The 27743-nt window shown below is 40.1% G+C and overlaps 1 protein-coding gene across 1 annotated transcript; it reads right to left on the bottom strand.

Moving 5' to 3' along the window:
- cpne7 (copine VII) lies at positions 1-27743 on the bottom strand. The gene is made up of 15 exons (XM_041945538.1): positions 27570-27743; positions 22536-22718; positions 22170-22244; positions 19465-19539; positions 15113-15196; positions 14945-15034; positions 14608-14706; positions 14324-14410; positions 13885-13944; positions 12273-12406; positions 6130-6184; positions 3493-3544; positions 2915-3048; positions 1674-1910; positions 1-153 (listed from the first exon to the last, which is right to left on the bottom strand). Exons 1-15 carry the CDS (start codon positions 27741-27743, stop codon positions 1-3), a joined length of 1692 nt encoding a protein of 563 aa, XP_041801472.1.

The following is a 27743-nucleotide window of genomic DNA, read 5'->3' as shown; positions in this document are numbered from 1 at the left end:
TTATTCTGTTGGGGTGGTGGCGACTGGGCTGAGGATGGGGGTCAGTAAGTCCCTCACAGGACACATAGGGGAGATGGCCTTATGGCTGTAGTACTCTACGACTTGCTTGGGCACCTCCGCCAGAACACATTTGGCCAGGGCTGCAGGTGAAGCCTGCAACAGAGACAGAGAACAGCTGGAGTTGATAAAACAACTGTTAAATTTCATTTTAATACAAAATAACCAGTGATCAAGCATGGACATACCCATGCATTCTTTGGGGAGAGTTGTGTCCCCAACGCCAATACTGAGAAAATACCAATCAGTCTCAACCAATATATAAAGTAGAAATATGTTAAATATGTCCTCCTTTCATGAATCAACAGATCTGTCTTTTGTTATGTCCCAGTTATTTTCAATTTATTTCTGTTTGTTAAGGAAAACTTGTGTGTGTGACCACCTCCTCTCAGTTGTACACTTGGTTGCACCCATGGTGTGCACGTATAACTGTGTGCATACCTTCCAGTAAAAAAAGTCAACGGAGGCAAAAGAGGGAGATAGAAAGCCAACTGATAACATGCGGGCTGGAGGTGAGACATCGTATTAGACATCGCATTACTCAAGCAACATTTGAATTACCATACTGTTGGCAGCATGTTGGGTCTTGTATGAATATACTGAAGCTGAGTTTATCCACGGTGAGGAAAAAAATTATAGAACCTGGCTAGCTGCCAAACTCCATATTGTTAGCTGTGCTCCTGAGGTCTCTGTCTCTTTGCACAGAGACCTCAGGAGCACATTGGTGCTCCTGGATAACTAGTATCATGAAGCTGGTTATCAGCTGTCTCTGTCAGCAGTGGGGTTTCCAGCTATGGGGAGAAGAGGTGGGTTGTTAACTGCTACGTTACAAGCCACATAATCATGAACCATGAATGGAGTACTGAGATGAGATAAAATGGTCAGGTGATAGTACCCTGAAAAATAAAAGTGATTCAACAAAGTGAAATTTAAACAATATAATCACCTAATTAGAACATAATAAGATGCCTTAGAGAATGATTAATGATGATAATAATAATCTAGAAATCATTTCCAAACATTAAAAGTAAGACTAAGGCACAACACAAGTGTTGGGACTACTTTTTTTGTTTTTGTCATACTCTTTGCTGAGTATGAAGAAGATAGGGATCCACAGCAGAGCATCCACATCGTTTTCATACTTGTCTCCTCAGTTCCCATGACCTTGTTCCCTGTATGGAAGCATCTGGCTTTGGCAGGTTTCTCCACTGATTTATTCAGATTTTCTTATATTGCCCCCTATCTCTTTATGGTGTAAATGTACTGTAACACACATTTTGGGAAGTGTTTCTGTTTAAAACATGAGACATCTTGTCCATAACTGACTGTATAACTGTACAGCTGAAATGTTGCTGATTGCATGTAGTTACATTTTGAATACTTTTCTTGTTTGAAGAAAATTCTGGATTTCCTCCAGTCCATGATGCCCATCTGTAGCACTGGCAAAGCCAGCAAAAGCCTCCTGTTTGCTCTTTTAAATAACAAGGGAGGGGGACGTTATATAAAAAAGATTCAATGTCCATGACCATCACTGGCACAGCAGTCAGACGGAGTGGAGTGGAAGCGAAAACTGAACATAAACAAGTGAAGATTGACAGACTGAGAAAAGAGCTGACCGTTTTGAAGTCTCTGAAGGGCACAAACTGCACAATGTCCCTGAGGACCGGTTCGCCCTTCGGTGAGCGTAGCACTCCATCATCTCCATCCAAAATCTGCATGTCTGTGAAGTCTGCATTGCCCACACCGACAATGATTATGGAGAGGGGCTGGTAGGAGGCTCGTACAATGGCTTCACGCGTGTCTGCCATGTCTGTCACTACACCATCCGTGAGGATGAGCAGGATGTGGTATCGCTGGAAGAAGAAAAGAGCTTTCAGTGTGAATTAATCCATGTTAATGTTCTAACAGCAATACGTGGTTGTAAGCAAGGACACCTCTCAGTGGGTGTTTTGGTCTGAAGTAGGTCTTTCATGCTGTCTTGGATAATTTTACAGCCTCCACTGAAAAGTTGAGTTTATGCATGTAAGGCACTTTGTTAAAGTGCTAGACAGGAAACAAGGGAATCGAGAACAGGTAAAATAGAAACATGTTAAAAACAAAAGCCAGAGCAACTAAATCACAAACCACAGCACAGAAATTCTATGTGTGTACATGCGTGTATGTGTGAAATTAATTTCATGTATCTACTGAACAGTATAATGTGAGAGGTACAGTACAAGAATATTAAAATGGCACAATATACTGTGATTATTTTTGATTGGTCCCATGAGTAGTCTTTAGTCTGCTGTGTTTATGCTTTACTGAATATCCTGCCCTGTGTTTTTCTAATGCATGCCCTGAAAGACTAATCATTTACTGCACCTCATTTACTGGAAAAAAAGGAACGACATTGAGGAGTAAATAATTAGATGAAGGTCAGTGCAGTTAAAGGAGTGTAGTAGTTTAAAACATAATGTCCATGTAGCTGATGGGCAATTTAAGATAGTAAATAGACAAAAGACTAGTGTTTTAAGGGATATTAAGGAAAGATAGGGAGCACAGTGAGTGACTCTATTACCCACTTTTGTTAAATCACAATTTAACTGCAGCTCATGAGGTAATTTCCAACAAAAAAAGGTCAGTGATATTGAAATATGTCCAATAAATACACCACCAATGCAGCACTTTATGACTTCAATCCATAATTTAAAGAATACTAATTTTCTCTATAATGGGCCACTTCTTCTTTTGCACTATTGGGCTTCATTACCATAAACAGTGAGGTGAGCCAGAGGCTGTTCACTCTGGGAATTCAGAGAACAACAAACCCTTTATTACGTGCATATTTCTTTTTAATAGAGTATAAAGGGGCACTCACAGAAGCATCTTTAATGTTGCCGTCTCCTGCTGCCAGCTTCGCTATTCTGTTGATGATGGGGGAGACATTGGTTGGGCCATACAATTGGATCTTAGGAAGGCAGTTTTGGTATGCCTCAACCACGCCTTGGATCTCTGATCAAAGACAGCACAGAGCAAAATGAAGGAAATATCAACACACTTATAAACAGTCAGATGAAACATTCACTGAAGTCGAGCAAAGAATTATAATTGGCCTAAACATGTTTTTTGCCTCACTCAAGTTAAAACCTCTGAAAGGGGCAACATTTTAGATTTTGGCTTATTCATGTGTATTTTTTACTATGCCTGACTTTTGAGTAAAGTGCAAAATCCGGTGCAGAAGAGTTAGTTGTTTTTTTTACTGTTGGATGTTATGAATATGATGTGCCATACATTAATTTGCCTTTTTCATTTATTAATTTAGCTGAAATGTGTGATGAGGAGTCTGGTGAGCCGTAGTGATATTTCTAACCCTAACCCTAAATCTATATGTTAATTCTAGTATCATCAGCATAGAGATGCACCTTTCAGGGACTGTCACACAAAGTTCTTCCTTACCTTCACATTCATCATCCTCTGGGTTAAAATTTATGGCAAAGTCATGTGACACCTGTGGGTAGAGAAAGAAAGAAAGAATATTGTGAAACACTGCTAACTTAGTGGCATTTTGCTCTGCCCTGTTTTTATTATTATTTCCATGATAAATTGGAAATGTCTCGAATGTTTTGAACCTCGACTCTCATCTGGTATTGCTGACTACAATTCTGTTAATGCAATAACAATGTCCAACGGAAACGACAAAGAGCTCAGTAGAACCAAAGGAACCAAAAGTGGGAACGTACATTTGACAGCTTTTCATTGTGACTTTGACAGTAAAGAACACTTTCTGATGACATCAGCGACAGGGCCACTGACCACATCAAATGACAATGGGAGTCAGTTTGTCACCAGGCAGGTTAATTAATAAGACAGTAACTTTCAATATTACCAAACAAATAAAATGAATAAATATCTAGACTTTGAATGTACTTACACTGACCACAACACATTCTAAGGCTTTATAGATCTATAAAAGGAGATATATTTACATGAGAATTGACTAAATGGCAGTACATTGGTTCAGCAGACTGTGTTGAGGTTTAGCAAATAATTTTGTCTAAAATAGTGACAGGAAATCACCTTCAACTATGTTGGATAAAAGCAACCCACCATCATTTTCAGGAGAGGAATTTGTTTTGTGATGTACTGATTTGAATATACCACATTCTGTTTGTATTAATATCCTGAATCATAACTATACAGTAGCATATAACATGCAATATATGATTAATGTCTGGTTTCTGAAAAGAGATTGCAACCTCTCTTCTTTTATCCGGGCTATTCTTGCCATTCAAACGTCCGATTGACTTTGTTTATCTCAGAAGCTGTTAAACTGGCAAAAATGAAATCCTTTTCTCGATACCTCCTCTCACGAGAGACCATTTTTTCCACAAGCACCAACTGTCAGCCAGATCAGTGGCAACTGACTCCTCTCCAGCTGGCTATTTTTCTAAAAGTCATTTTTATCTTTAATGTGATTAACAGCCTGAATTCAGTCACCTTGTAGATAGACAGGAGGAGCAGTCGAGAAATGAATCTAAGACCACCATTTAGTTCTTGCATTGGGGGCATGGGAAGAGAAGGGGTCTCGTTTTGTATCTCATTTTACAGGCCTGTTTCACGGTAGACCTTTTGACATGAAATAGCACGAAACGGACAGGCGTAACTAATAACATTAATAATGGCAGTCTTCCATTCAGGTGTTGCTGTTGCAAAGCTCTGGTATTGTGCCGGCTGGTTTACTGGCATGGTTTATAGAGAGCTTAAATGGAATGGAGTATCGTTAAGCACTGGTAATTTTATTAGTTACACCTCTGCTACTCCTGCTACTGTGTGATAGCCATTCAACATTACAAATCTTTTCTTTCAGCTGTGCCTGTTTGCTCAAGTGCAAAAAAAAAAATTTTCGGCCAATAACAAAAGTGGTCACACCTGTAGTTAAGTTCATTTGGTCAAGGCCGGGGTGGGGCGGGGGGGGTTATACATTTTTGCCTTTGAGGTCTGGCCTGGTTCGTGTTCAGACAGGCTTTTTACTAAAACTAAAAGGTTTCAGACTCATTCATTCTAGAGTTTTGGGGACAGTCATACTTCATCATGAGGAGCCAAGTGAGAAATGGACTTAAGCTGACTGACAGCAGCTTGCACTGTTCTGCTTTTAATGTGTTCATCTATGCTCTCTGGTGCCAAAAAGATTGACTGTGTGTTCTGAATAATTACACACAGGCAGAGACAGTATAGCCGATGCTTGGATTATTATTTATGTTTGTTTTCTAATTGCACTTAGTATGGATAACGCATAATTAACAAACACAAACGTGCACAACAACACATACTGAGAAAGACCCTGGGTCCATCAAAGTTGCACAGCGGTGTAGCCTGTGAGTTCATGCGGTGCATGATTAGTCTAATAACTTCATTAGCATTCACCTGCACCACCGACCACAATGTGGCAACAGCATGCTGTAAAATAAATGTGACTCTTGCAAGGCAGTCACTGTCATGGTGAATTTAGAAATTAACAGTTTGTATTTACTGAGCCACAAATCTTTTCATGATTGAAATGATAATTAGCGGTGTTTCACACTTCCGGCACATAGCACAGTACAATTTTACATTAAACATAGGCCGGTTTGATAGATTATCAAATGGCATAGTGATTCAACTGTGCATGTGTGTGTGTGTGTGTGTGTGTGTGTGTGTGTGTGCATACACTGTCTCTTCACATGTCAGGGCTCTATTCAGAATCACAGAAGGCTTTTGGTCCAATTTTCTTTAACAAATGCTCTCACACTCCTGAATTCTTATGTAAATTGAGTAACTATGGGGCTTTTATGTCATCGGAGCATGTTATTTTCTCAAGACAAGTTGATATTTTAAGACAAGGGATAAGAATAAAAATAAACTTGGTAATTAGTTTTAAATGTGACATTTTGATGGAATGACAAATTGTGTCATTGAACATGTAATGGAAATCAGCTTGCTCAACGTAAGGTCCCCAGGATTCACCAGGAGCACATGAATATACAGTATTGATAATATTATTCATATTGAGGCACACCAAGCACACAGAGCAGAGATATGAACAGAGTTACTGACCTCATAGTTTGGAGGAATTCTGGCACCAAACCCCAAAGCTGAGAATCGTTTGTCACTGAAATGTTAAGGAAGTCATATATTAGATTTACTGCAGTTTAATGTGGGAAGGCATATGACAGTGATCTGAAAAATATTTCTGGTTTATCCATCTGTTCACATTTCCAAGGGCAAACCACCTTCCTTCTTCGAATTTCATAAATGTTAAAAGCTTGAATTACAATTTGAAATCTGTCCCACGGCCCGTGAAGCCAGCGTTTGCACCTCAAAGAGCCTTTCACAGTCTTTATCCCTCTCCACCTTTCATCATACCGTTTAGACGGCCAGATTTTACATTATATGTAAGAGGCTCTGCCATGCTGGCTTGTGTGCTCCTTGGCAAAGGTCAGGGTGCACAGTTTGTATGAAAAACAGGACTAAGGCTATTTATTTTATTTGTGCATCAGAATTATGAGCAAGACAGATGTGTGTGTAGAGAGGATGTTAAAGTAAACTCAGGTCTGACCCTGTAGTCCACACCTTCCCAGCTTCCCATCCCAACAACAGATGCGATCTTTGAGATATATGGAGGGAATATTGTACGTGTAGATACACTGGGCAGCAAGGCTCAACAATTGCCCACAGTAGCTGAGTGGAACACGTTCCTCCAGGGTTCAATCATCCCTTCATCAGTTCATCAGTCCAATCCAAAACTGAAATGCACCACAAAAGGCAATAAACAGCTGTTTTTGCTCTGATAGTCCTCTTAACAATTTTTGTTGTACTTATTTTAATTACTTTATCTCATATATTGGGGTTAGAGGGTGACACAGGAGTGGATTTTCACTCCTGTCTCATTCCACTCCCTCAAAAATACTCCTGTCCCATCTCCTGATGATGGAAGATGGAAAGAGTATGGGAATATTATACTCAAATAAAAGTACTGTTACTTTAAAGAATTTTTATTTTGATGATTTGAAGTATAGAAACATTTATATATTTGCAGTATTATGAACCAAGTCTGTGGTGACATTCCCAGAGTAATGCTGTGTTAAGTTACTGCTAATGCAAGCTGAACATTTCCTACGGCTGCAGCTTCACATTAAAAGCATTCAACTGGTGAAATACCTGGCGATGTGTTTGCATTGTATCATTCATCAAAAATGTGCCTTCAAAACAGACATTTTCAGCATTTGTGACAGAGGATCAGTTTGAAATATTGCAGGGAGTAATGGAAAAGGAAGAAGAAGCCACAGTGAGCTGATAGATGAAGCGCTGCAGATGACAGGCTGCACACCTCCAACTTAATCAACTGCCCTGCCGCCTGCAGACTCCTGCCATGTGCAGGTAGTTACCACCAGTCACTACAGGTGTCACCACATCACCCGGGACTAAAATCTTTGAGACTGCCACTTTAAGGACAAACTTTATTCGCGATTCACATTAAACAGATAACACTTTTGAGAGTGTGTTAGGATAAGCAGCAGAGCTGTCACAGCTTGTTTTCAATCACATCAGTGACTGTTTGCCTACAGACAGCTTTCCCCAATGGCAGCCTCCCTTATCAGAGCATTTACTGTATGTGCCTTCATGACAAAATAGCCTCCAATTCTCCAGCCCAGTGCAATCGCAACATCTCCAGCTCAACAGAATTTGAGTTTGGGGCACAGACATTTGAAACGGTGTGTTTAGTTCATTTACTCTGGACACGGTGTGGGTGCGTCGAATTGTGCACAGCAAAGTTTACAGTGTTAATTTAAGTGATGATTTATTTGGTGTGTTGACAAGTGTTGATTGGAGAGTTGTTTGTCCACGCACAGAGCTAATATGGCTTTGAGGCCCAGCTATCAGGAGTGTTTAATTAACTGGGTGTGGATTTATATAAACACTGGCAGAGTGATGATTTTTACACTCTTAGTAAGTAGCAAACTCTGAACTGTGAACTCTTGACAGAAGCAACTTCACTTAGGCAAGTTTAGTAGGTTTACTTAGTTAACTTAATAATTGCTTTTGTTGTACTAGTAATAGACTAACACAGAGACAGATTATTAAAGCAATCCAATATCATTATTATTATCTTTTCTCCTCCTCATGGAACTTGGAGAAGAAAGAGAGTAATGGGTCTTTTCCCATAGCCTTGCAGCATTATATTTACAATGGCTGCAAACGACAACAGCCTGTAGGCTTTGGAGAAATCTGAGCTCAGTTAGAAAGGCATCACTGAACATGGTGCACAGGCCATTTTGAGTGCATGTTTGGTTACCATCATTATTTTCTGTTCCAAGAAAAAGATGAACATGTGCATGGGTCCAGCATTTTCTGTCTATTCTCTGTAATGCGTCCCCTCCAAATGCCCTGGATAATGTGCTGTACTGTATCCAAATATAAACACACTCCAGTAGCAATATTTCAAAGAAATTAATAGATTTTGGGTGCTGCAGTTAATACGCTAGCATGAAAAGATGTCTTTACTCTAAACTCGCCTTCAACATTTACATGTTTTCAGCTCGTTTTTTTTGCTCTCATCCACTGAATGCAGGCTATGCTCCCACTATTGTGACCTTTCAAAGATGTTGTATATATGCAAAATAATAGGAAAAAGCTAATTATATTGTTGGTATTATATTAGTTTTACCAGCTTAACCAATGTAGAGAATGATTTCTAATGAAAATACTTTAATGGAAAAGGAGCTATTCATGCTGGGCCATTTTTATTCTGGGATGTATTCTATTCTTATTATTGTTAACAAGGAATATATACAGCACTCATTACCTTGATATCTGCGCTCTTTCCATACTTTTATAAATTTGATCTTGGAGCCTTAATGAAATCATTGCTATGTGCAATTTACAAATGTCTTAAGAGATCATCCGACTCCATACCAATAGAGATTATGCATCGCAGGTCAAGTAATTTTCCTCCTATGAATTATGCTGTGAAGGCCATGGTGGCCCTTGTGCTCTTGCTTTTTGTCTGCACACGTGAGGAGCCGTGGTGAGATGTGCCTGGAATAATAGCCCTCTCAGCAAGGTAAACGAGCCTCTGCCCACACAGACAAAAGCTAATCACTCCAGTTCCATAATGCACTCCTCTGCAAGGACTCTAAAATCCCACATCACCTATATTCACTAAAGGCTAAAAGGTTTGCTTGCCCACATTTTACAACTCAATAACAATTCCAAGTTAAGAGGGAAGGGCTGCCTACACTTGCAAACACTGTTCACCCAGAGGCATGTTTCCATGCATGACGCTCTTGTGTATACAATACATGTAAACTGAGAAAATTATAAAGCTGCAAGGTTGAACTGCTAATTTTAATGCATGTTTTCAGTGCTATAATTAGCCAGACAGTGCTCCCCTGATATTCAATAGGAGGATCTGCATAAATCAGGAGTCAGAGTGTTAATCCTCATCTGGCTTAGTTTCGACAGATGAGAGGGTCTTTCTCTGAAACACATCATATTATAAATACTTTCACATTAATTAGCAAGTACCTGCAAGTACACCTGAGATAAGTTTTTTGCACATTTGTACATTGTTTATTATTTGTTCCCAATTAGATAATAAGTTAATATTTACATTGACAGTTGAGGAATTCTCATATGAAAATATAACTTTGGTCAAATAGCTTCAGTGTCTGTAATGATTTGTCAAACAGGCTTCATGCTGCACCTCCTCTGTCTTTACATCAGCTTCTGCGCCACGCTGTTATTTCTCCAGCCATAATGCCTCCCACTTCTTTTTGAAGTGGCTGCTATCCTGGTGTTAGCCCCTATCTCTGCATGTGTTCGACTGTAGTTCAGGGTAATGAGCCTTTGCAAGCTAAGAAAGAGGACCAGTAGCTGCATCAGCCACGACAGATACTGAGAGGAAACTGTATCATTGAGTTATCCACAGGAGAAAGCACATGCAGCTACCGCTGTGAACAGAGAGACTGTGAGGTACATACAAAACAGTTAGCACAGTCCTTACAAACAGCAAAATGCATGTGTGTGTGTATGTGTATGTGTGTGTGTGTGTAGATGTGTGTGCATGCTTTCTCACAATGATTTCTAAACTAGAACTATGACTTATCTGACCATACATGCTCTAACCAAGTACTCCATGCTAAAATCATAGTCAAAGAGGACAGGGAAATGTTTTGGATGGATTTATCTGACATTTCATCAACTTTATATGCTGTAGATATATGCTGCTTATGTATTAGTATTTTCCCTTTAGTAGACAGCAATAGTAGACACACCAACAGAAAACTATTTTTACTGCACTAAATTTTTATATTTATTTCATTGCTATTATTCAAAGGGTTTTATTTTCCATCTTATATTCCAATATTTTTAATGTTCATTCTATGTAATTTTATATGAAGCACTTGCTGCATATGATTTTTTTGTTGTAAAGTACTTTGAACTGAATTTCTTGAACGAAAGGCTCATCATTACTATTCTTATTATTACTATTATTATTATTATTATTATTATTATTATTATTATTATTATTAAATCAGGATGAGAGAGAGGGGTAATGCAACGGTCATATGGAATTTATCTTAACCAGTAGACCACCAGGATGTCCAGCTTCATCTACTTTTCTAAATTATGTTGCTGACCGACAAATTCTACTGACAAGCACATAATGTAGAGGACAATAAAGATTTATCTTTACATCTCTGTCATAAAAAAAAAACCCTCATCTTGCAATAACAGCTTCCTGTAACTGCACTTTGATCTAGATTCACACATCTTATGTGATCCTTGATTCTTGGCCTAAACTCCTCAATTTCATCCAAAATTCTTTGAAATCACTTGAAAGGGAAAAATATGCCTTCATCTGCGGGGGGGGGGGATTCAGGCACTTTTTATTTCTTTTCTTCATGTTTCTTTTTAACCATCAATGCGAGCACCTCAGATACTCTATACCTCACCCATGGATCATTTATTTTCCCCTCCGAGAACCTCAGTATTTCTAGGGGACACCAAGCACTGTTTATTTCTGTTAAATTTGTTCAGGGCTTGTGAGATACCCTGTGAACTAACAGGCATGCGAACAGACAGACCGGACCGACTTTCAATTTATGGCTGAAGCACATGTGTGGTGTGGTTTAAAGTTTAGCAAATTAAAAAATGACATTACTTAATGATGATGTGGCAAGAAAGTGAGGGGACATAACACTAGGATATTGATGGTTTCAGCATAATAATAAATTTCCTTTGTACAGCCATATAGAAAACCTTTAACTTCATTTTATATAGTATACTTTATATATTGCTTTAAGTATTTATTTATATACTAAAATACAAGATGCATCTGTTTGATCTTCACTGGCTATTTTATTGTATTATTTGCAAATGCAACAATCAATATGTGAGAGATGTGGCGTTTGTAGAATTACATATTTTTTCCAAATTGTTACGCAAGAATGGGTTCAAAATAAATTACTGAGTTGCTTTGAAATCTGAGCCAAGAATCTGTCAGTAACAAAACTGACATCTGCAGAGGATTTAAATGCCTGTGGCTGACATAAAGGTCAACATGGCATCTTTCTGACAGATTGTGAAAAGATGGAAATTAATGGACACTTGGAAAATATGGGCAGTCAATAAGGAACCATAAAGGAGTGTGTCCAGAATATTGTGTCAGTGTCCTCAGATGACATCTTCAGCCCCAGATTAGCCTCATGCATAAGTAATGCCATCCGAGGCCAAATTTGCCCGCTCTAATTTTGCTAGGTGCAAACTGTTTCTCATGCATCGCTTAGTCACGGGTTTAACACAGATTAATTAATGCAAACATGATGTGGACAGTGAGTGTGTGTTGTGCTGCAAGTCACCGTCTGATTTTGACAATGCCCGTAACTCAAGTAAAATGCAAAATACATTTCTGTGAAGAAACGGGCTGGCAGACAACAGTTCAGTTCTATCAGCTCTACAACAAGCCGGTGAGCAGAAATGTAATAACCTGCAGGATTGTCTCCGCCATTCAGCTCTCCATGCCTGCCATTACAGTCCATTGGCTGAGGCTCAGATGGAGCGGCTTGTTTCGGTGTGTGAGATCCCATAGAAATGGCATGTAAGGAGCACTCTGCAGTTATATTTCACAACAGGAGAAACTGACAATGCCTGTAGGCACCAAAGAGCCTTTACCGAGAAACAAAAGATTGACAAACCTATCATAGTCTTGACAGATCTCCCCCACTGCTATCAGAGCCTTCAGGTACTCGTTGGGCTGGTAAGGGTTGATGTAGTGCAATGAGCAGCTGTTCCTGGGGTCTCCATTGGAGGCTGTGAAGTCAATGGCAACCTGGTAGAAAGAAGTACAAAGTGTGCAGCATGAACAATATGACTGAAGCAATTAAGATTTTTCTTTTGCTACTTTGCTTTTTGTAAAGACTTTTAATTGGCTGCTCATTCCGTGTGAGCGAGCCTGCGGTATGCCTGATGGCAGTATAAATTATCTGATCAGAGGTAGGAATTTGCACTTTTTACACCCACATAGACTGAAGCAGCTACAGCTCCCATGTATAGATCCAAAGCCAAGTATTTCAACATGGGGGAACTGCATCTACCATCGCAGTCCTCATTATTAATATTCATGGCTTCAGTAATCCAGCCAGAGAGTGAGAAGTAGAACTACAGAGGGCATACCAAAGGGCAAGAGTTGAGGAGGGTTTGAATTTATTCCATGAAGCTGCCTACAACAAGAAAACAAAACTGTGAGCACCGACAAAAACACCAACAGGGGATGTTACAAGGATAAAAAGATCCTTAAATCCTCAGTTTTCAAATCCTTCAGTTGAGTAAACGTTATAACACCACACTCTAAAAGTACTTCGTTGCAAGTAAAAGCCCTGCATTGAAAATGTTACCTGAGTAAAATTATGTAAGTATAATCAGGAAACTGTTCCTAACTTAATAAAAGTAAAAGTACTCGTCATTGTTACTTGTGTTTATGTAAAAGCAGTGTTTTATTGGTGGTGGAGCTAATTTTTTAATCAATTTTGTCAAGGACCAATTTCATTATGGATTAACCTGCTGATTATTATCTCGATCAATCGATTGATTGTGAGAAATGTTGTCATAATGAACAGGAGCCCAAAGGGACACCTTCACAATACAGAGCAAACAGAGAAAACCTCCAAATTATTTTAAACCATTGAAATTATTCCGATAATTAAAAAGAAAAGCAGCAAATCCTCACTTGTTAGAAGCTGGAACTATTAATGAAATTGTCTGTGTGAAAATTGACTGAAAAGATGATCAGAACAGTTGCCATATTATTTTCTGTTGATCATTAAACAATTAATCAACTCATGGTTTCAGCTCTACTTGTACGATTTCATATGTTTCGTATAAAAATACAAATTTGTAAAGTAACTTCTAACTAAAGATAAACCTCTTATCTAAAGATATAAAGATAATAAATGTAGTTGAGCAAAAAGTATAGTATTGCCATCTGAATTATAGCGTAATAGAAATATAGTGGCATGAAATTAAAATACTCAAGTAAAGTACAAGTACTTTAGTTATATTCCCCCACTGAATATGTTGTAATGACCCCCAGTTAGAAAACGTAAAATTTGCTGCATATTGCATCCTACTGGAACACTAAAGAAAAGTCATGACAGTCTGTTTTTCTTTAAAGCAATTTGATCTTAATCAAATAAATAATACGCAGAGAACCTGACAGTATTTAGGAAACCATAAAACTAGGGCCAGTGCAGTTAAAAGCTTCAATTAAAAGCTCAATGACAGTGAAGCATCACAGACTGCTCAAATTACCGTAAAGTGAATCTGGCATCCTCCCATGATGTAATCCAAGAAGGAGTACACTCTGTGGAGCTGTAAAAAGGAGAGAAAGGAAGGTTTGTTGAAGGCAAACCCTCAGAAGGGATGTTTGGGTTGGAGAGTGAGTATTCAGCTGTGTTGCCGGAAGCAGCTGGTAATTAAAACAGAACCAACTCAACAAATCTGTTGGGAGCAAAAGATGAAAAAAAAAATGCTGTGATATACAGTATCTTGTCAAAGCAAAGGAAACCAAAAATACCCTCGGTGTAAACAGTGCTGAAATGTTCTCATTTAGATGTAGAGTAAGAGTAACCAAACAGGATTGTTTCTATGTACAATGTGTCAATATGGAAGTTTTTTTTTATTCCTATTCCTGTTTTTTTCATGATGTAAAATCAAAGAATATCAAATAATTCCTGCTGCTGATTCCCACCTTAAGGTCACTGAGGATGACAACTCCTGAATTCTTGTAGTTTCTCTTCTTCTGTTTGTACTTGGGATTCACACAATCCCACGTCACCTTAAACAGAGCGAGACAGAGACACAGAACAGGAGCAACAGTTGTGTGCACATCAGCGATATATATCATAAGCGGCATGACATTTGTTTCATCTGCGATGGATTTCAGCAGAGAGAGAGGAGAGGCATATTGGAAATGGATGAAACAGTTACACGGCTGTCTCTCCTCCGCTCTGCTCCGCCTCTCCGTTCACTGACCTTATTTCCACTTGAGATTTTCTGCATTTCCCTGAACGTGGCGTAGAACTCGCCGATGAAGTCGTGCTTCCCCCTTGAGTCATAATCCCACACTAGGCACTGTGGCACACATAGACAACACTGTTTACTACTTACTCTCTGCTGCTTTGGCTGTACATGCAGAGTTCATGCAATATTTTTTATTTATCCCTCAAATATTCAGTGAACTTCCATTTAAGTCCATGAAAGAAGTGGTGCATTTTCATTATTTGGCCATGTACTCTGATTCCTGCTGAATCAAAGTGGTCGGCCTGTGGTTCTTCCTGCTGTGGGCTTACAGTTGCTAAAGATGCATTACCTTGAGCTTCCGCTCCTCATCACAGCTGCACAGGGATATGAGAGACACTTTGAAGGGCTCCCACACAGGATTCAGGTTGTTTTTAATCACCTGTTAGAGTAGGAACACATTAGCAAAGTGGCAGAAACAGCTGCTGTTGCAAATGAAGAAGAAAGATGACATTTTTACCTCAGTTCTGTGCACAAGCTGTTCGGTTTCGTCGTCATTGATTCTGTATATTTCCAAAAATGGGTCTGACTTGCTGAAGAGATCCTGCAGAGAAAACAGATTATCAAAATTAGCGGCCCGCTGACTCTTAATATTGGTACAGGACCCTGTAACAATTGATCCGTAGGAAAGATTAGAAAGTCTGATTAATTCTTTTTTCTGGCCAAAGAAAAAGTTGGACAGAAAAATTGTGATGTTTCTGCTGTTTTAGCATTATGTATTCAGGAAGTCTCACTAAGGGCAAGATCTATTTAACAAGACACAAATGTGAACTGATGAAATACAACATCGCATTTATCACTGAGGGTCTGATTTAATGTGATTTACAGCAAATGATTCAGATAATGTTTGCTGATATTTTCCCTGTGGCTGTGATAAACTTCACACAGGCAGAATTACAGGAAAGCATCAGCACTTAAAATCCAATGCTCGGGTTATTTCGTTGGTTCGTACGGAAGGAAACTGAAGTTCACACAAATGGTTGTTGACAGTGATTCATCACTGCTGATTGCAGAGGCAGAGGTAATTGTCTCTGTGATTAAAGGTCAGGAGGAGGCAGGTATAAAATTTACAGCGCAGCATGGAGGCCCTTTTGGAGGAGACATCATCCATGTGGTGAAGTGAGATGGGGGGGGGTATATTTAAGAATTTAAAAACATTTTACAAGCTTCCAACTGAAGCCATTTCCCAGTTGCTACAATTTGTTCGCTTAGCCACTGACCTTCTTCTTGTGCCAATAGCCTCACAGACCTGCTCTCTCCTCTCACACAGCCTTTCTCGCAGTTCTTGAATATCATTATTGGTTTCTTCAGCCAATATTTAAAGCTCACTAGTGGAGAATTTAAACTTTGTTTCAGAACTCCATGACTTCCCATGAATAAAATGCACTGGCTTGATACCAAAGTCACACATTTGAATTCACTCAACGGTGGCTGTGCCCATTTAGGATTTGTCCTACGCCATAATTAATGTTGCTCCAGGACCATCATGGCAACTGACCAAAAAGCGACAAAAATGATTTGGGTTAATATAGCCTTTTCACAGTGTGAACCACCATGTGCCTATTTTTGCAGTCTTATTCCCTGAGTAGCAAATCTATGACATCATAACCACGTGACTGGTCAGTTGCAGTGATGACACAGTTATGATGCAGGAACAACACGGCGAAATCAGATCACGCTTCCATTTGCATCATCAGTATTAGTAAATACACTGCTAAACTGAAAATATGTGTAAGATTTTACATCCTTTGCAGCCTCAAATCATCCCCTGAGTCTCAAGTACGAGCATCTGAGAGCAGACAACACTGATTATTTAGGTCAATTGATTCTTCAGGGAGGAAAACAAATGATTACTCTGTGTGTGTGTGTGTGTGTGTGTGTGTGTGTGTGTGTGTGTGTGTGTGTGTGTGTGCGTGCCTGTGTGACTGCATATACCAAATAAGACAGTTAATTCTGCATTTCCCGCCACATTAGACAGATACATCTCCTGGGGGACAAGTGCAAAACGAGCTGTAGCATCCTCTCCTTGCTGTCATGGCAACTGCTAGCCAGTGACATCAGCAGCTCAGATTGATCAGACGCACGTGTCAAAACTCAATCCCAGGCAATGTTAATCATTACCAATTACCGCAATCTATGATAGCTCATCATTAATCCTCCTGTTCATCAGCGTCTCTTCTGCGATCCTTCAACATTCAGAGCAGGTTGAGAGGTGATACAGCTGACAAGCAGCTAATTAGAAACAGTTTGCTGCTTAAGTCGTCATCTGTTGTCTATGTTAGATAAATGGCTGCACGTCAGTGGTCTGTCACAGCCAATTTGCATTGTTAAGAGAATGTGTGTAATACACCTGATGCTGATAAAATCATCATAATATTAAACACACAACTCCAAATGCACGCAGCTCTGTATATCTGCCGGATGCGGAATTAGGTTACTGTTTGCTAGCCAGTTGTTGGCAAGTTAACTTGAAAGATGTGTCTTTACAAATTACTCAATGGAAAAAGCAGTTAGTACTCATTACTTTTGTTAGTCAGCACAGCTCCATCGGTGCCTTTGAAACAATTTCAAAGCCTCCACACACACGTTACATTTTGTGCATTTAACAAGAACAGGAGACACTGAGTTTTAACAAGCCAGCAGTCTGGAGGTATTTACAGACTTTCCACGGCTAGTAGGTTGTGAGCCCCAGAGAAGTCCCATCCTCACAGTGGAGCTGCAGGATTCACACATCCTCAAACTCTAATTCTAAACCAGCTGATTCCTGTGACACTAACAACACACCAAATAAGACGTATACAAGATAACTTTGGAGTTAGCGGGAGTAGCATTCCCAGGTCATCAGATACCAGGTCGTCATGCGTCTGCGTCGCTGGGCTTTCCAATAACTCCAGTGTGAAACCATCGGTGACGTAGTTTAAAGAGCAGAAAAGTCTGCATAGTTAGCAGGTAGGTGGATGGACTTTCACCCAGGGGACCGGGGTTTGTGTCCCAACCTGTCAACATTGACTTATTTTAACTTGCGTGAATGACGTATTTAACTTACAACACATATGTAATGTCACAAAGATAATGTACTTAACTCACGTTATCTACATAAATATACCTATTTTAATCTAAACCATATACCAAAACTGTTTCATGTTAATCAGGTGTTAGAAAGGCTTTCTGGCAGAAAGGCTTACTGGTGGCTGTCTCATACAGACGCTAAAGGTTACCTTGTGCATTTGTATGAGATGCAGAGGGGCGTGACAACATGTGGGTATTTGACAACGTGGGAATGAGAACGAGTTGAGCCTCCTCGCACCTCAAGCCCAGTCTTCCCACTGAACACAGAGAGACCAGACTGAATATCAACCCTCCACCAAACGACCAGCAAGACGGCAAACAAATCAAACAACAAATCCAAGTAACAGAGTGTGACTGGGATTAGTAACTGTAATGTCATTACTGAATTTATAATTGTCATGCCTATACTACTCAAACTGCTGCCCAACATGTGTTGTTAACACATTCGCCATAAAGATGAACTTACATAGTGTTTCTAGCTACTTTCATTGCCCACAAGTGGACAAAAATTTAGTTATTGCTGCTCAAACAGAAAAACCATCCTGCATTCACTCCTCTCACGCGTGCTCACTCACAATTTTTTTGCTGTCATTGTCCGAGGCTGTCAATTGAGACATCAGCTGTTCTCATCAGCTGGTCACATGAGACACTTTCACAGTTATCATCTTGCTGCTGTCTTTTTAAATATGATTCTCTCTCTGCCTCAGTTATTTCATGCTGCCGTCATGCGCCCCCCTCGACCTCCCCATCACCTCCCAGAGTCATCAGCCGCCACCAGTGTCTGGAATCCGTGGGGGGATTTGCCTGGCTACTGCTCAGGGTGAGTACCAAAGACTTTCTGATGAGACTTAATTATCACATATTATATGCCATAATAAACAATTATTTTTACTTCATTACTCGTCTCTCCTGATTGAAATAATAATATATACACATACATCATACTGGCATATACTGGAAACAAATAAGCAACACTTAGAGATAAAGCAATCATCCACTGGGACAAGCAAATGAATCAAAGTCTCTATAGGAAAGAATATAAAGGTTTCCAAACTCTTCAGAATTTGGAGGAGGGTTTTTTTTTATCATTGGTTATAAGAGTCAGGTTCAGTTTCAAAGTCAGTCATATTGCAAACAGCAATTTTAAAAATAAATCACGCACATCCTGTAGAAAATGTAGATTTTTCTCCCAGTAGCAGCAGGAATCAAGGGCAACCTATGAGTGTGGCATCCTAAGGGTGGCTCCTAAGAACATGGAGCGACCTCAGCTCATCAGAGTTGTAATTGGATGTAAGCTCCCGCTGTCTTTTTGATTGAAACATGCCTTCAGCACAGTTTGCCGGTGAGAGATGTGAGAGAAGGAGCAGCTAAGGTCAGTGATGTCCAGCCTTAAAGTGGAAGCATTCAACACTGAATAACACACATTTCACGTGTGATATTAGGTTCACATGTGACATTACGTGTTGTCATGTAATTCACATGCAAGACTCACATATGATCATTGTGCTTTTACATGTTTGACCATTATGTCACTACAAAAATGTGATATACATGTTAGTATTATTTTTTTCTCCCTGTAACATGAAGTTATATGAAAAATCGCTTCTGGTACTTTCTGAGGTTACACTGCAGTACCTCAATTATTATTATTGCTGCTGCTTTCCCTGTCTGCTGATACAAAACAATATCAAAGAAAACATGAACCGTGTTGGGATCTCCATCAAAACTGTGTGCTCCTCTCACCTTGTCATCAAGCTTCTTTGCACAGAAGAAGAGCTCCACATACCCGTTGTTGCCAGAAATTTCCTCAGCGTGCACCTGAAAGGAAAAAAAACATTTATCAGTGATATTTTGGATTTATTGGCTTTATTATTTGTGGCCAGAAATGTCGACTTAAAAATGTTGACCTAAAAAATGCAATGACTAAAACCTTAAAGCTCATAAAGCTGTTGAAAGTCCATTCTGGAAATTTAATCTGTTAACTGAATGATATTTGGTTACAGATTAAGCATCTAGATTATTATGGTAAAAAAAATAACTAGCAGGACTTTTCACACTAGCTGTAAACGTTTATCTAAGGCCTTCCTTAACGCAGACATTGAAAGTTACTCTGTTGGTTTTTATGTGAGTTTTTATTCGACATCTAGAAAAGCTTTGTACTGTTTTAAGCAGTTAACAGCGTAAACACGGGACTGCTGACCATTAAAACCGGAAAGTCGAGAGCCCCGTTAGCTGCGAACGAGTGGGCCCCGACTGTTGTCTCAGTGTTTTGTATGGGTGTAGAAGTTTCCGCATACAGTGCAGTGCAGCTGTGAATTCTTGTGACAGCTGCCTCTTTGAATGCCTTTTGTTTGTTTATACATGTATGTTAATTAAAAAGAAAAAAGTTCAGGATTGTCATTTTTAACAATCACCTCGGCCCCTCTGCTGCTCCCTCTGGGCTGTTTGCTGTCTCCCCGTTCCTCTGTGTGAAACTGACAGACCTTCACTTCAAAATGCCAGAACTGTAGCTGTAGAGCATGCATGGCCAGCGCTTGACAAGGCTTGACAGTGATGACTGGCAAAGCAGGAAACTACTACTACTTTTTACCAGACAGCTTATCCTGACAGGTACCAACACAAGGAAGAAAATCTTTATAAAAGGTGTGGGCAGAAGATGTGTGTGTGCATCTTTGTGCGTGTGCATCTACATGAACGTGCAGACTGATTATAAAAAGCGAAATCCTTGACATCAAAATGTCTCAGAGAGCCGAACTGTGAAACAGACAGCAACCTTGTCCCTGCAGTGCGCCTGATCGCTCTCTCCCCCGCAACCAGTGAGTGAATGACAGTGAATGAAAGAGTAACTGACCTCGCAGGTTTGCCTTAATACATACATTCATTCTGCAGCAGCTGATAATAGACCTCCATCTATCAGCTCTTATTTCCAACGGAGAGGCTGGAATATCTGTTAAAACTGGCTGATGCATTTTGTTGTTTGCCATAAAATTTGGCAAATGCTAATTTTACTTATGAGCCCTTTTTAATCAGTCTATGTTGATGTTTCTGATCGGATTTATTGTTTCGTAAGTTGCAGCACCTTTGTGTTGGGGATTGAGTCCTCACAAGTGTGGAAGTACAAATATACGTGAGCAGTATGCATTTGTGTTAGTAATTTCACAAAACCAATCTGTATTCCTATTGTGTCTCTATCACAAACAATATATTAGTGCTTGTATTCGTGCATACATTAAATATAGAAATCACACTTTGATATAGCAGGCAAAACAGAAGCAAACAAACAAGAAATGTGCAAATGCAATACACATGAACAGACATGTTTTAGTGTCAGCATGTGTGGGTAGTAAAGACGTGTAGGAAAAGAGTTTAACATTATGACGGTGCCCTGAATTCTTATCTGAGCAGATGAAATGGTCAAAAAAATCTCTGTGAATTCGCAGTTACCCTGAAGACATTCAAAAGGTCATAGCTGCTGGCTCTGGTTTAAATAAAGTCAAACTCTGTAAAGAGATGGAATGGCTAAGATGTAAGATGGAATGAGTTTGTGTTCAATGTTTCCTCTCACAGCATCGGGGGCCCAGGGTTCAAATCTCAGTACTGCATGTATGCAGAGGCGATGAGATGAAAAGAAAAGCTTCTTGCTGATGTGAATGAAAATGGTACTGAGTGTAAACACGTTTATACTTTTGTTGGTACCAAATACGCAAGGGATGGGCACAGAAGAGGAACGTCTGTACTGTTTAAGAAAATCCACTCCAATATTGTATCTTATATTGGATTGCATGATATCGCACAGATCCTGTTATTATGTCCACATCCTATATGGTCAACAGTAAGGCTTATGGCATCTAGTCTGTCTCTCGTGTATATTTCCAAGCACAGTATAGCCATTGCTCTTTTTGATATGCTACCTCCGCTTGGCTTGTAAACTGTGAGATGGTGGTTAATGAACCACCAGCTGTTCTCTTCCACATCTGTTCACATGTGATTTCTTATACATGTGCCATTTCTTAAAGATTCGCTTGCGTTCCTGTGTGTAGCAGGGCGGCGCCAAAAATGGACGCAGAGAAGAAAAACCTGTGCTGTACAGCAGCAACATGTAGCCTTTCTGTGAGTCATGTTTTCAAACTTATCTTCAAAAATGTATTCAAAAATAGCCTTGAAATTAGAGCCACAGGAGGTTACTGTGGAAAATGTCTACAAATACACTGTATAACATAAGCAGTATATCAGTCAAAACAATGGTTACAGTCCATTATTGAGCCTGAGAGTGAACAGACGCGTGATGGGAAAAAAAATGTCAAAAAACACAGAAACCTTACATCAATTTGCAGTCCATTATTTCACTCAGCTCTCACTGGCCATTAGCCACTAACTTCCACTTCATGATGGCCGACAATTTAATTCACCAGAGAAGTAAGGTCATAAGCACAATGGAAGAAACCCACCGTGATGGTGGACTTGCCGGCATATTTCCCATATTTCAGCAATAAAGGCTTCACCATCTTCTTCTGGGCCACGATCTGCAAAGAACAAGATAAACACAACGTTGGCCTTGTGCCCTCAGCAGTAAAGAGCAGTAGAGAGGGGTCTGAGTCAATAAGTATCCATTGCTTACTCTTCCACTCTTGTAGCAAAGACACAGCATCAGGCGTATTTACTACCAACATCACAGACAGAGTTTCTTCTGCATGTTTTCTATCTTTGACAGCCAACAAATCGCAAAACTGAAAGAACTTCAATCCAGCCTGCCAAACATCGTATTAAGCGTATTAAGTCAACAAAAGGCGTCAGTAAGAGTAACATCTGCCCACCTGGCCAAGTGTGCACTCCACCCCACCCAGAAAGTCGTCATCGCGGGTCCCGATGCTGTGAGTGCCATGGATGTCGTAGACTTCAAATCGCAGCTTCTGAACCTCCTCAAAGTAGTAGTCCAGCGAGAAAACCTTGGCGAACACTGGGTGCAAGTTGCTCTTGATCACTTCTGTCCGGTCCAGCTGAGAAGAAGCACACACAATAAGATTCTGAACATTCACACACTTTCATCTAACGCATTTAAACGCTAATGAATATCTCTTATCTAAATTTGCTAAACATGTGATTAAAGCAATAGTAGACCTGATGGGAATCAAGCCGTTTTTATTTGACAAAGTTATTCACAGATTGCATCCTATTGCTTTTACAGCAAGATCTCTAAAAAAAAAACATGTCCTACTTATTTTGAGGAGCACCAGTGAATATATAGATATATATATAGAAATGTTATTATGTTCCCTCAAGAGGATGACATGGGAGAAGACTGGAGGGCTCGGACATTTAATCTCAGCACACAGAAAGCGTCCATGCTCATCTTTCACTGCCTGACAAGGAAAAGCTGAGGCCCGATCAGCTCATGATGCAGGATTTAGCCCTCATGAACATCACTGTGCTGCCCAATTTGTCACAAGGACAAATCAGCACCGGACAAGATGTCTCAGTCTGCTGAGGTTATTTTTTTTCTCATAAATGATGAATAAAAAAGTTATGTTTATGGTTTAATGCAGCTGATTACATCTGGGAAAAGTCTTTCAGTGGTCATCCTATACCCTGGATTCAGTTTTGTCAGTCGCAGTGTCCAAAGTCATTTCTTCATTTTCAGTGGAGCAGGTCCAGACTTCGAGTCATGATGACTTCAGAAATTGGGGATGTTGCTCTCTTGTCTCTTTCGTCTCACTTTGGTGGTGAGTGATAGTCTTTTTCAGAAAAATTAAGACCAAACTGGACTGTTTTGGCAATAACAGAGTATTTCAAATAAGAATTGTGATGCCTATCACACACACAGAGAGAGTGATTCCATGCCTTTTGGGATTTTATATTGACTTACATCCATTTCCTGAAGACTTATTCTAACTATCACCACTACTACTAGCACTACTGTCCCCCCTACACCTTCACCCTATAATTAAATGATTTACATTGTTGGGACTTGTGTTTTGTCCCCATAAGGAAGGCTAGTCCCCACAAGTTGGAAACAGATTAATGTCCCCACAATTTGAGACATACATGTACACACACACACACACACACACACACACACACACACACACACACACACACACTACACTTAATTAGCAAACTGAAGATGGGTGACAAACAAACAAAAAGCAACTTAATAAGGCTTTTTTCATTCTTTACTATTTCTTTCACTTTTCATATGTTCATAAATAACTATAACACACGATGAAGACGTCTGTGAGCTCTACGGGAGGGATGAACAGCATTCTTCCTCATTTGATGTTTTGATGACCAATTTGGAGGGCTCTATTGATTTGTGGTGACCCGTCCCTCAAAATAGCACAGAAATATCTTCAGTATCCTCTACTTTCATTCATTTAGGTTTTTCCCTTATTTGTAACTGCATTTGAAAAATGTTAGCCTTGTTTGTTGTATTTACATGGTTTTAATCCTTGTTCCACAGTGCTGCATGCTCAAAAAGGTCAGAAATATCAGTGCATGAATAATCAATTGAATTGGAGAGCTGTCCTGCTCCTGACGTTCTGATTCTTGCTTTTGTGTATTCAGCAGCCTGCTACACATAGTCATTTATTCCTCTTTGCTTTATTAACAGTTTCCAGTTCAGTTTGTTGCTTGGTAAATGGTACATGTCACATTTTGTTGCTTAGAAAATAGGGATTTGTTTTGTCACATCTTCACTTGCTTGAACTGAAAAATAAACAGCGCTGGGTTGAAAATGACTGTGCCGCTGTTCCACATGAATGACCAGACTAGTTTTCTCATGAACATCTGCCTCATCTTTTCAGGTTTGTAATATGCAAGCAAAAATAATAATAATGCAATGGGTGGTTAGCAGCAGGGATTTCTCTACTGTTTCCTTTTCACCCTGGCAAACATCACAAAGAATGAAAAGAACCTCCAGCAAGCACTTGGCTTCCTCAGCCTCATTCATCCCCACTTGTCTTTATTGTTTTTCTTGCCTTCTTCCTCCTCTCTTTGTGCCATCTGGATGGACAGATTTGGGATGAGTCTGATGAGTCTGTTTGTTGATGAAAGCTAATCAGAGCAACGGAGGATCGGTTGTGCCGAAGTCTGTGCCTGTTTGTTGTTGGTGTGGGGCCAGAACTACTGAGAGATCCCTGACGTGGAATATTAAGGCTTTCTCTAATCAGTTCCGCCAGGCAGGTAGAACATTATCAGTGTGGCTCGATCATAACAAGCCCCTTTAGTAGCTCAGGTTAGATATCAACAGAAAGATCAGGGTTTGAATTAACTCATTATCGTGGGAGCATGTTGAGTCCAGTTCACGTAAAAAGAAGAGAAATCATCTCCACTCTGCTTCTGTGTTTGTCCTTGGGTGCTGAAATGAAGTAATAATGACATAAAAGCAGTTCAATAAATAGCAGCGGCAAGTCAGTGGGGCCATACAGCCTGAGCTCAGAGAAGAGAAAGAGGGTGGCGGCGATGTGAGTGGGCTCAGCCTCTTACTCAGTTGTTGACGTAAGTAAACAGTTTGCACAAGCATTGGTGCCTCCCTGTGCTGAGGGATTTGACAGCGGAGGATTAGGCAACTTGTGTACACTGTCAGGACTGTCAAGGCTTAGATAGATACATAGATAGTGGTGGAAGAAGGAGAGGTCCTTTACTTCAGTAAAAGTAGCTCCATCATAAAGATGCTCCATTGAAAATAAACATCCTGCATTCAATTTTTTTCTTCAAGTCTCAAGAATCTCCTTTTTGTTCTCTTTGGCGGCACCTGTGGTGATAAGTGGGACTTGCAGGTGTGTACCATCATCTTTACACATGGATCTTTTCTTTGTTTCTTTGTTAGCAGAAACCAGAAAAAAACAGCCTGCCACTTCACACACTAGTGAGCTGAAGAGCAAGTCTATTGTGTTAGTTCCGCCTACCCTCTCTGACGGACCAACCACCGCTGCGTGACGGGAAACGCGTCACTAACCGCCTGTGATTTTTCCTGTGAATGTCACCACACACCCAGTTCATAATACTGCGAATGCAAAGGCTTATATAACTGTAATTACTTTACACATAGTTGGGTAATCTTATTTCTTTTGTTTTAGTAACTAGTAACTAAATATGTCAAATAAACCACTCAAGATACCTCAGAATAGCCCTTAAGTACTTGAGTTAATGTACTTAGTTACAATCCATCCAAGTAATAGATAGATAGATAGATAGATAGATAGATAGATAGATAGATAGATAGATAGATAGATAGATAGATAGATAGATAGATAGATAGATAGATAGATAGCTTCTCAAATCACCATTTGAATTTGCTTCAGTTAGTGGAGCTAAAAATAGCCACCCATATATGCTACACTGAACCCAGGTCAGTCATCTCATGTAACAGCCTCCTTACAACCAAGAAAAAATCCATAACTGTGTGCTCAACGCTGTCAGACGAGTGCTTTTATCATCACTGCCACAAAATAGCATCCACATTCATGCAGCCCAAACATTACGGCGAGCATCTTCAACAAATGGCTCCCATGTGGCAGGAATCGGGCAGAGATGCAGTTAATTATTATCTCCCATTTCCCTGGAAAGAGAGCTTTTTGTTGGCTGAAGGGTTGCCTGGAAAATGAATCTATGCAATTACTTATCCTCGGCCGCGTTTTAACACATCCTCTACTTAATGGAGACCTGTGTTTTGGCTTCCCCTCATGAACTAAACGACTTAATTAACAGGGAAATGAGGTACCTCCTGCTCATGCTCCAAATCGGCTTGGGAACGAACCAAGAAAGAAAACATTTTCATCTGGAACACAACCCATCGCACTGCATATTACCGACTGGCTGTTTGTCCGCAGTGGGATGTGCACACTCACCGGCCACTTCATTAGCTACACTTGTGCAATCTCATGTGATCCAATGGAACAGCTCTGCCATGAATTCTACTTTTACAAAGTTTGTCATTTCCCAGTTTTTGTTCGTTTAGGTGATAATTCTACTCCATGTTTATTGTACTGGAGTGCAGCATATTGACGGGTGTTTCTAATATTTCTCATTCTCATTTACGTAAATGAGGGGGACAAATTATTAGGAACACCTCTCAATGCAATGCAGTCTACTTCAACATCACTGCAACCTGCAACCTCAGTAATGAAAATGTTTGCCTCATGAAGTGGCCGGTGGGTGTACAGTATGTGCTGCTGTACAGACTGAATCCTACAGGGTGGGCAGTACGGTCTGCTGTACGTGACTGAATTGTGGAGACGAATGTTCACTCTTCCTTTGCAAATGCACGCCGAGTTTGACATTTTTTATTCTGAGTCAGACAGCTGTTGTCGGAGTCATGATCTCTTCAGAGACAGTAGAAAAACATCTGCGAATTCACCAAACCATTAACAGATTCATCACCCTGGCTGATCTTGTATGACACCGTGGGTTTTGGGATAACTGGAGTGGGGCTGAAAATCCGTCCCAATGTATAAAATTTCACACATCGCCACTGCTTTATCTCAAAATATGATCTTTTTTAGATTTGCAAAACTGGATATCGGAGCGAGGGCTGGCCAGCTGTGGCTTTCTGCTCAGCAACTCTGTGGAACCATTAAGAAAACGTGTTGCTCAGATCACTTCAAGCTGTGATTCGAATCATTTCCACTCTTGTGTATGTGTGGCTCAAGGCACAATTCTTTACAAATGAAATGTTAATGTGGTTAATGACTCAGATAAGGAGATAAAAAATTGATTAATGTTGAAAAGCTACATTCTGCTGCCTCTAGAAATGAGCATTAAGGGGATATCAGCCTCCCACTTTTCTTCCAGAAGGAACAACTGTGCGTGTGTAAGACTGACGGAAAGAAAAGAGGGGTGGAGGAGCTCACCTCTGTCCACTGTCCGTTGGTCTGTACCATGAGTATGACACAGGGGTCTGACTTGTTCAGCGTGTCTCGGTCCAGCAGAGCTTTGCAGGACACGCGCAGCTCTACTTTGGAGACGCAGGTAGCTGGGCCACTGAGGCTGGTCGCGGGGGAGGTGGCCTCCTGAGCGTCATTCAT

The sequence above is a fragment of the Chelmon rostratus genome, chromosome 1 (genome assembly GCF_017976325.1).
Source record: "Chelmon rostratus isolate fCheRos1 chromosome 1, fCheRos1.pri, whole genome shotgun sequence".
NCBI lineage: Eukaryota > Metazoa > Chordata > Actinopteri > Chaetodontiformes > Chaetodontidae > Chelmon > Chelmon rostratus.
Note: the sequence above shows the minus strand (reverse complement) of the source record. Positions and strands in the feature narration are given on the sequence as shown.

Bases quoted from the DNA above. Each gene is read 5' to 3' on its own strand.
- cpne7 (XM_041945538.1), bottom strand. From the start codon at position 27,743: ATGAATGACGCTCAGGAGGCCACCTCCCCCGCGACCAGCCTCAGTGGC. The intron at 14,707-14,944 runs GTAATGCATCTT...TGTGTGCCACAG, and splicing joins ATGAGGAGCGGAAGCTCAAG to TGCCTAGTGTGGGATTATGA. The intron at 14,411-14,607 runs GTCAGTGAACGG...GCTCTGTTTAAG, and splicing joins AAATCTCAAGTGGAAATAAG to GTGACGTGGGATTGTGTGAA.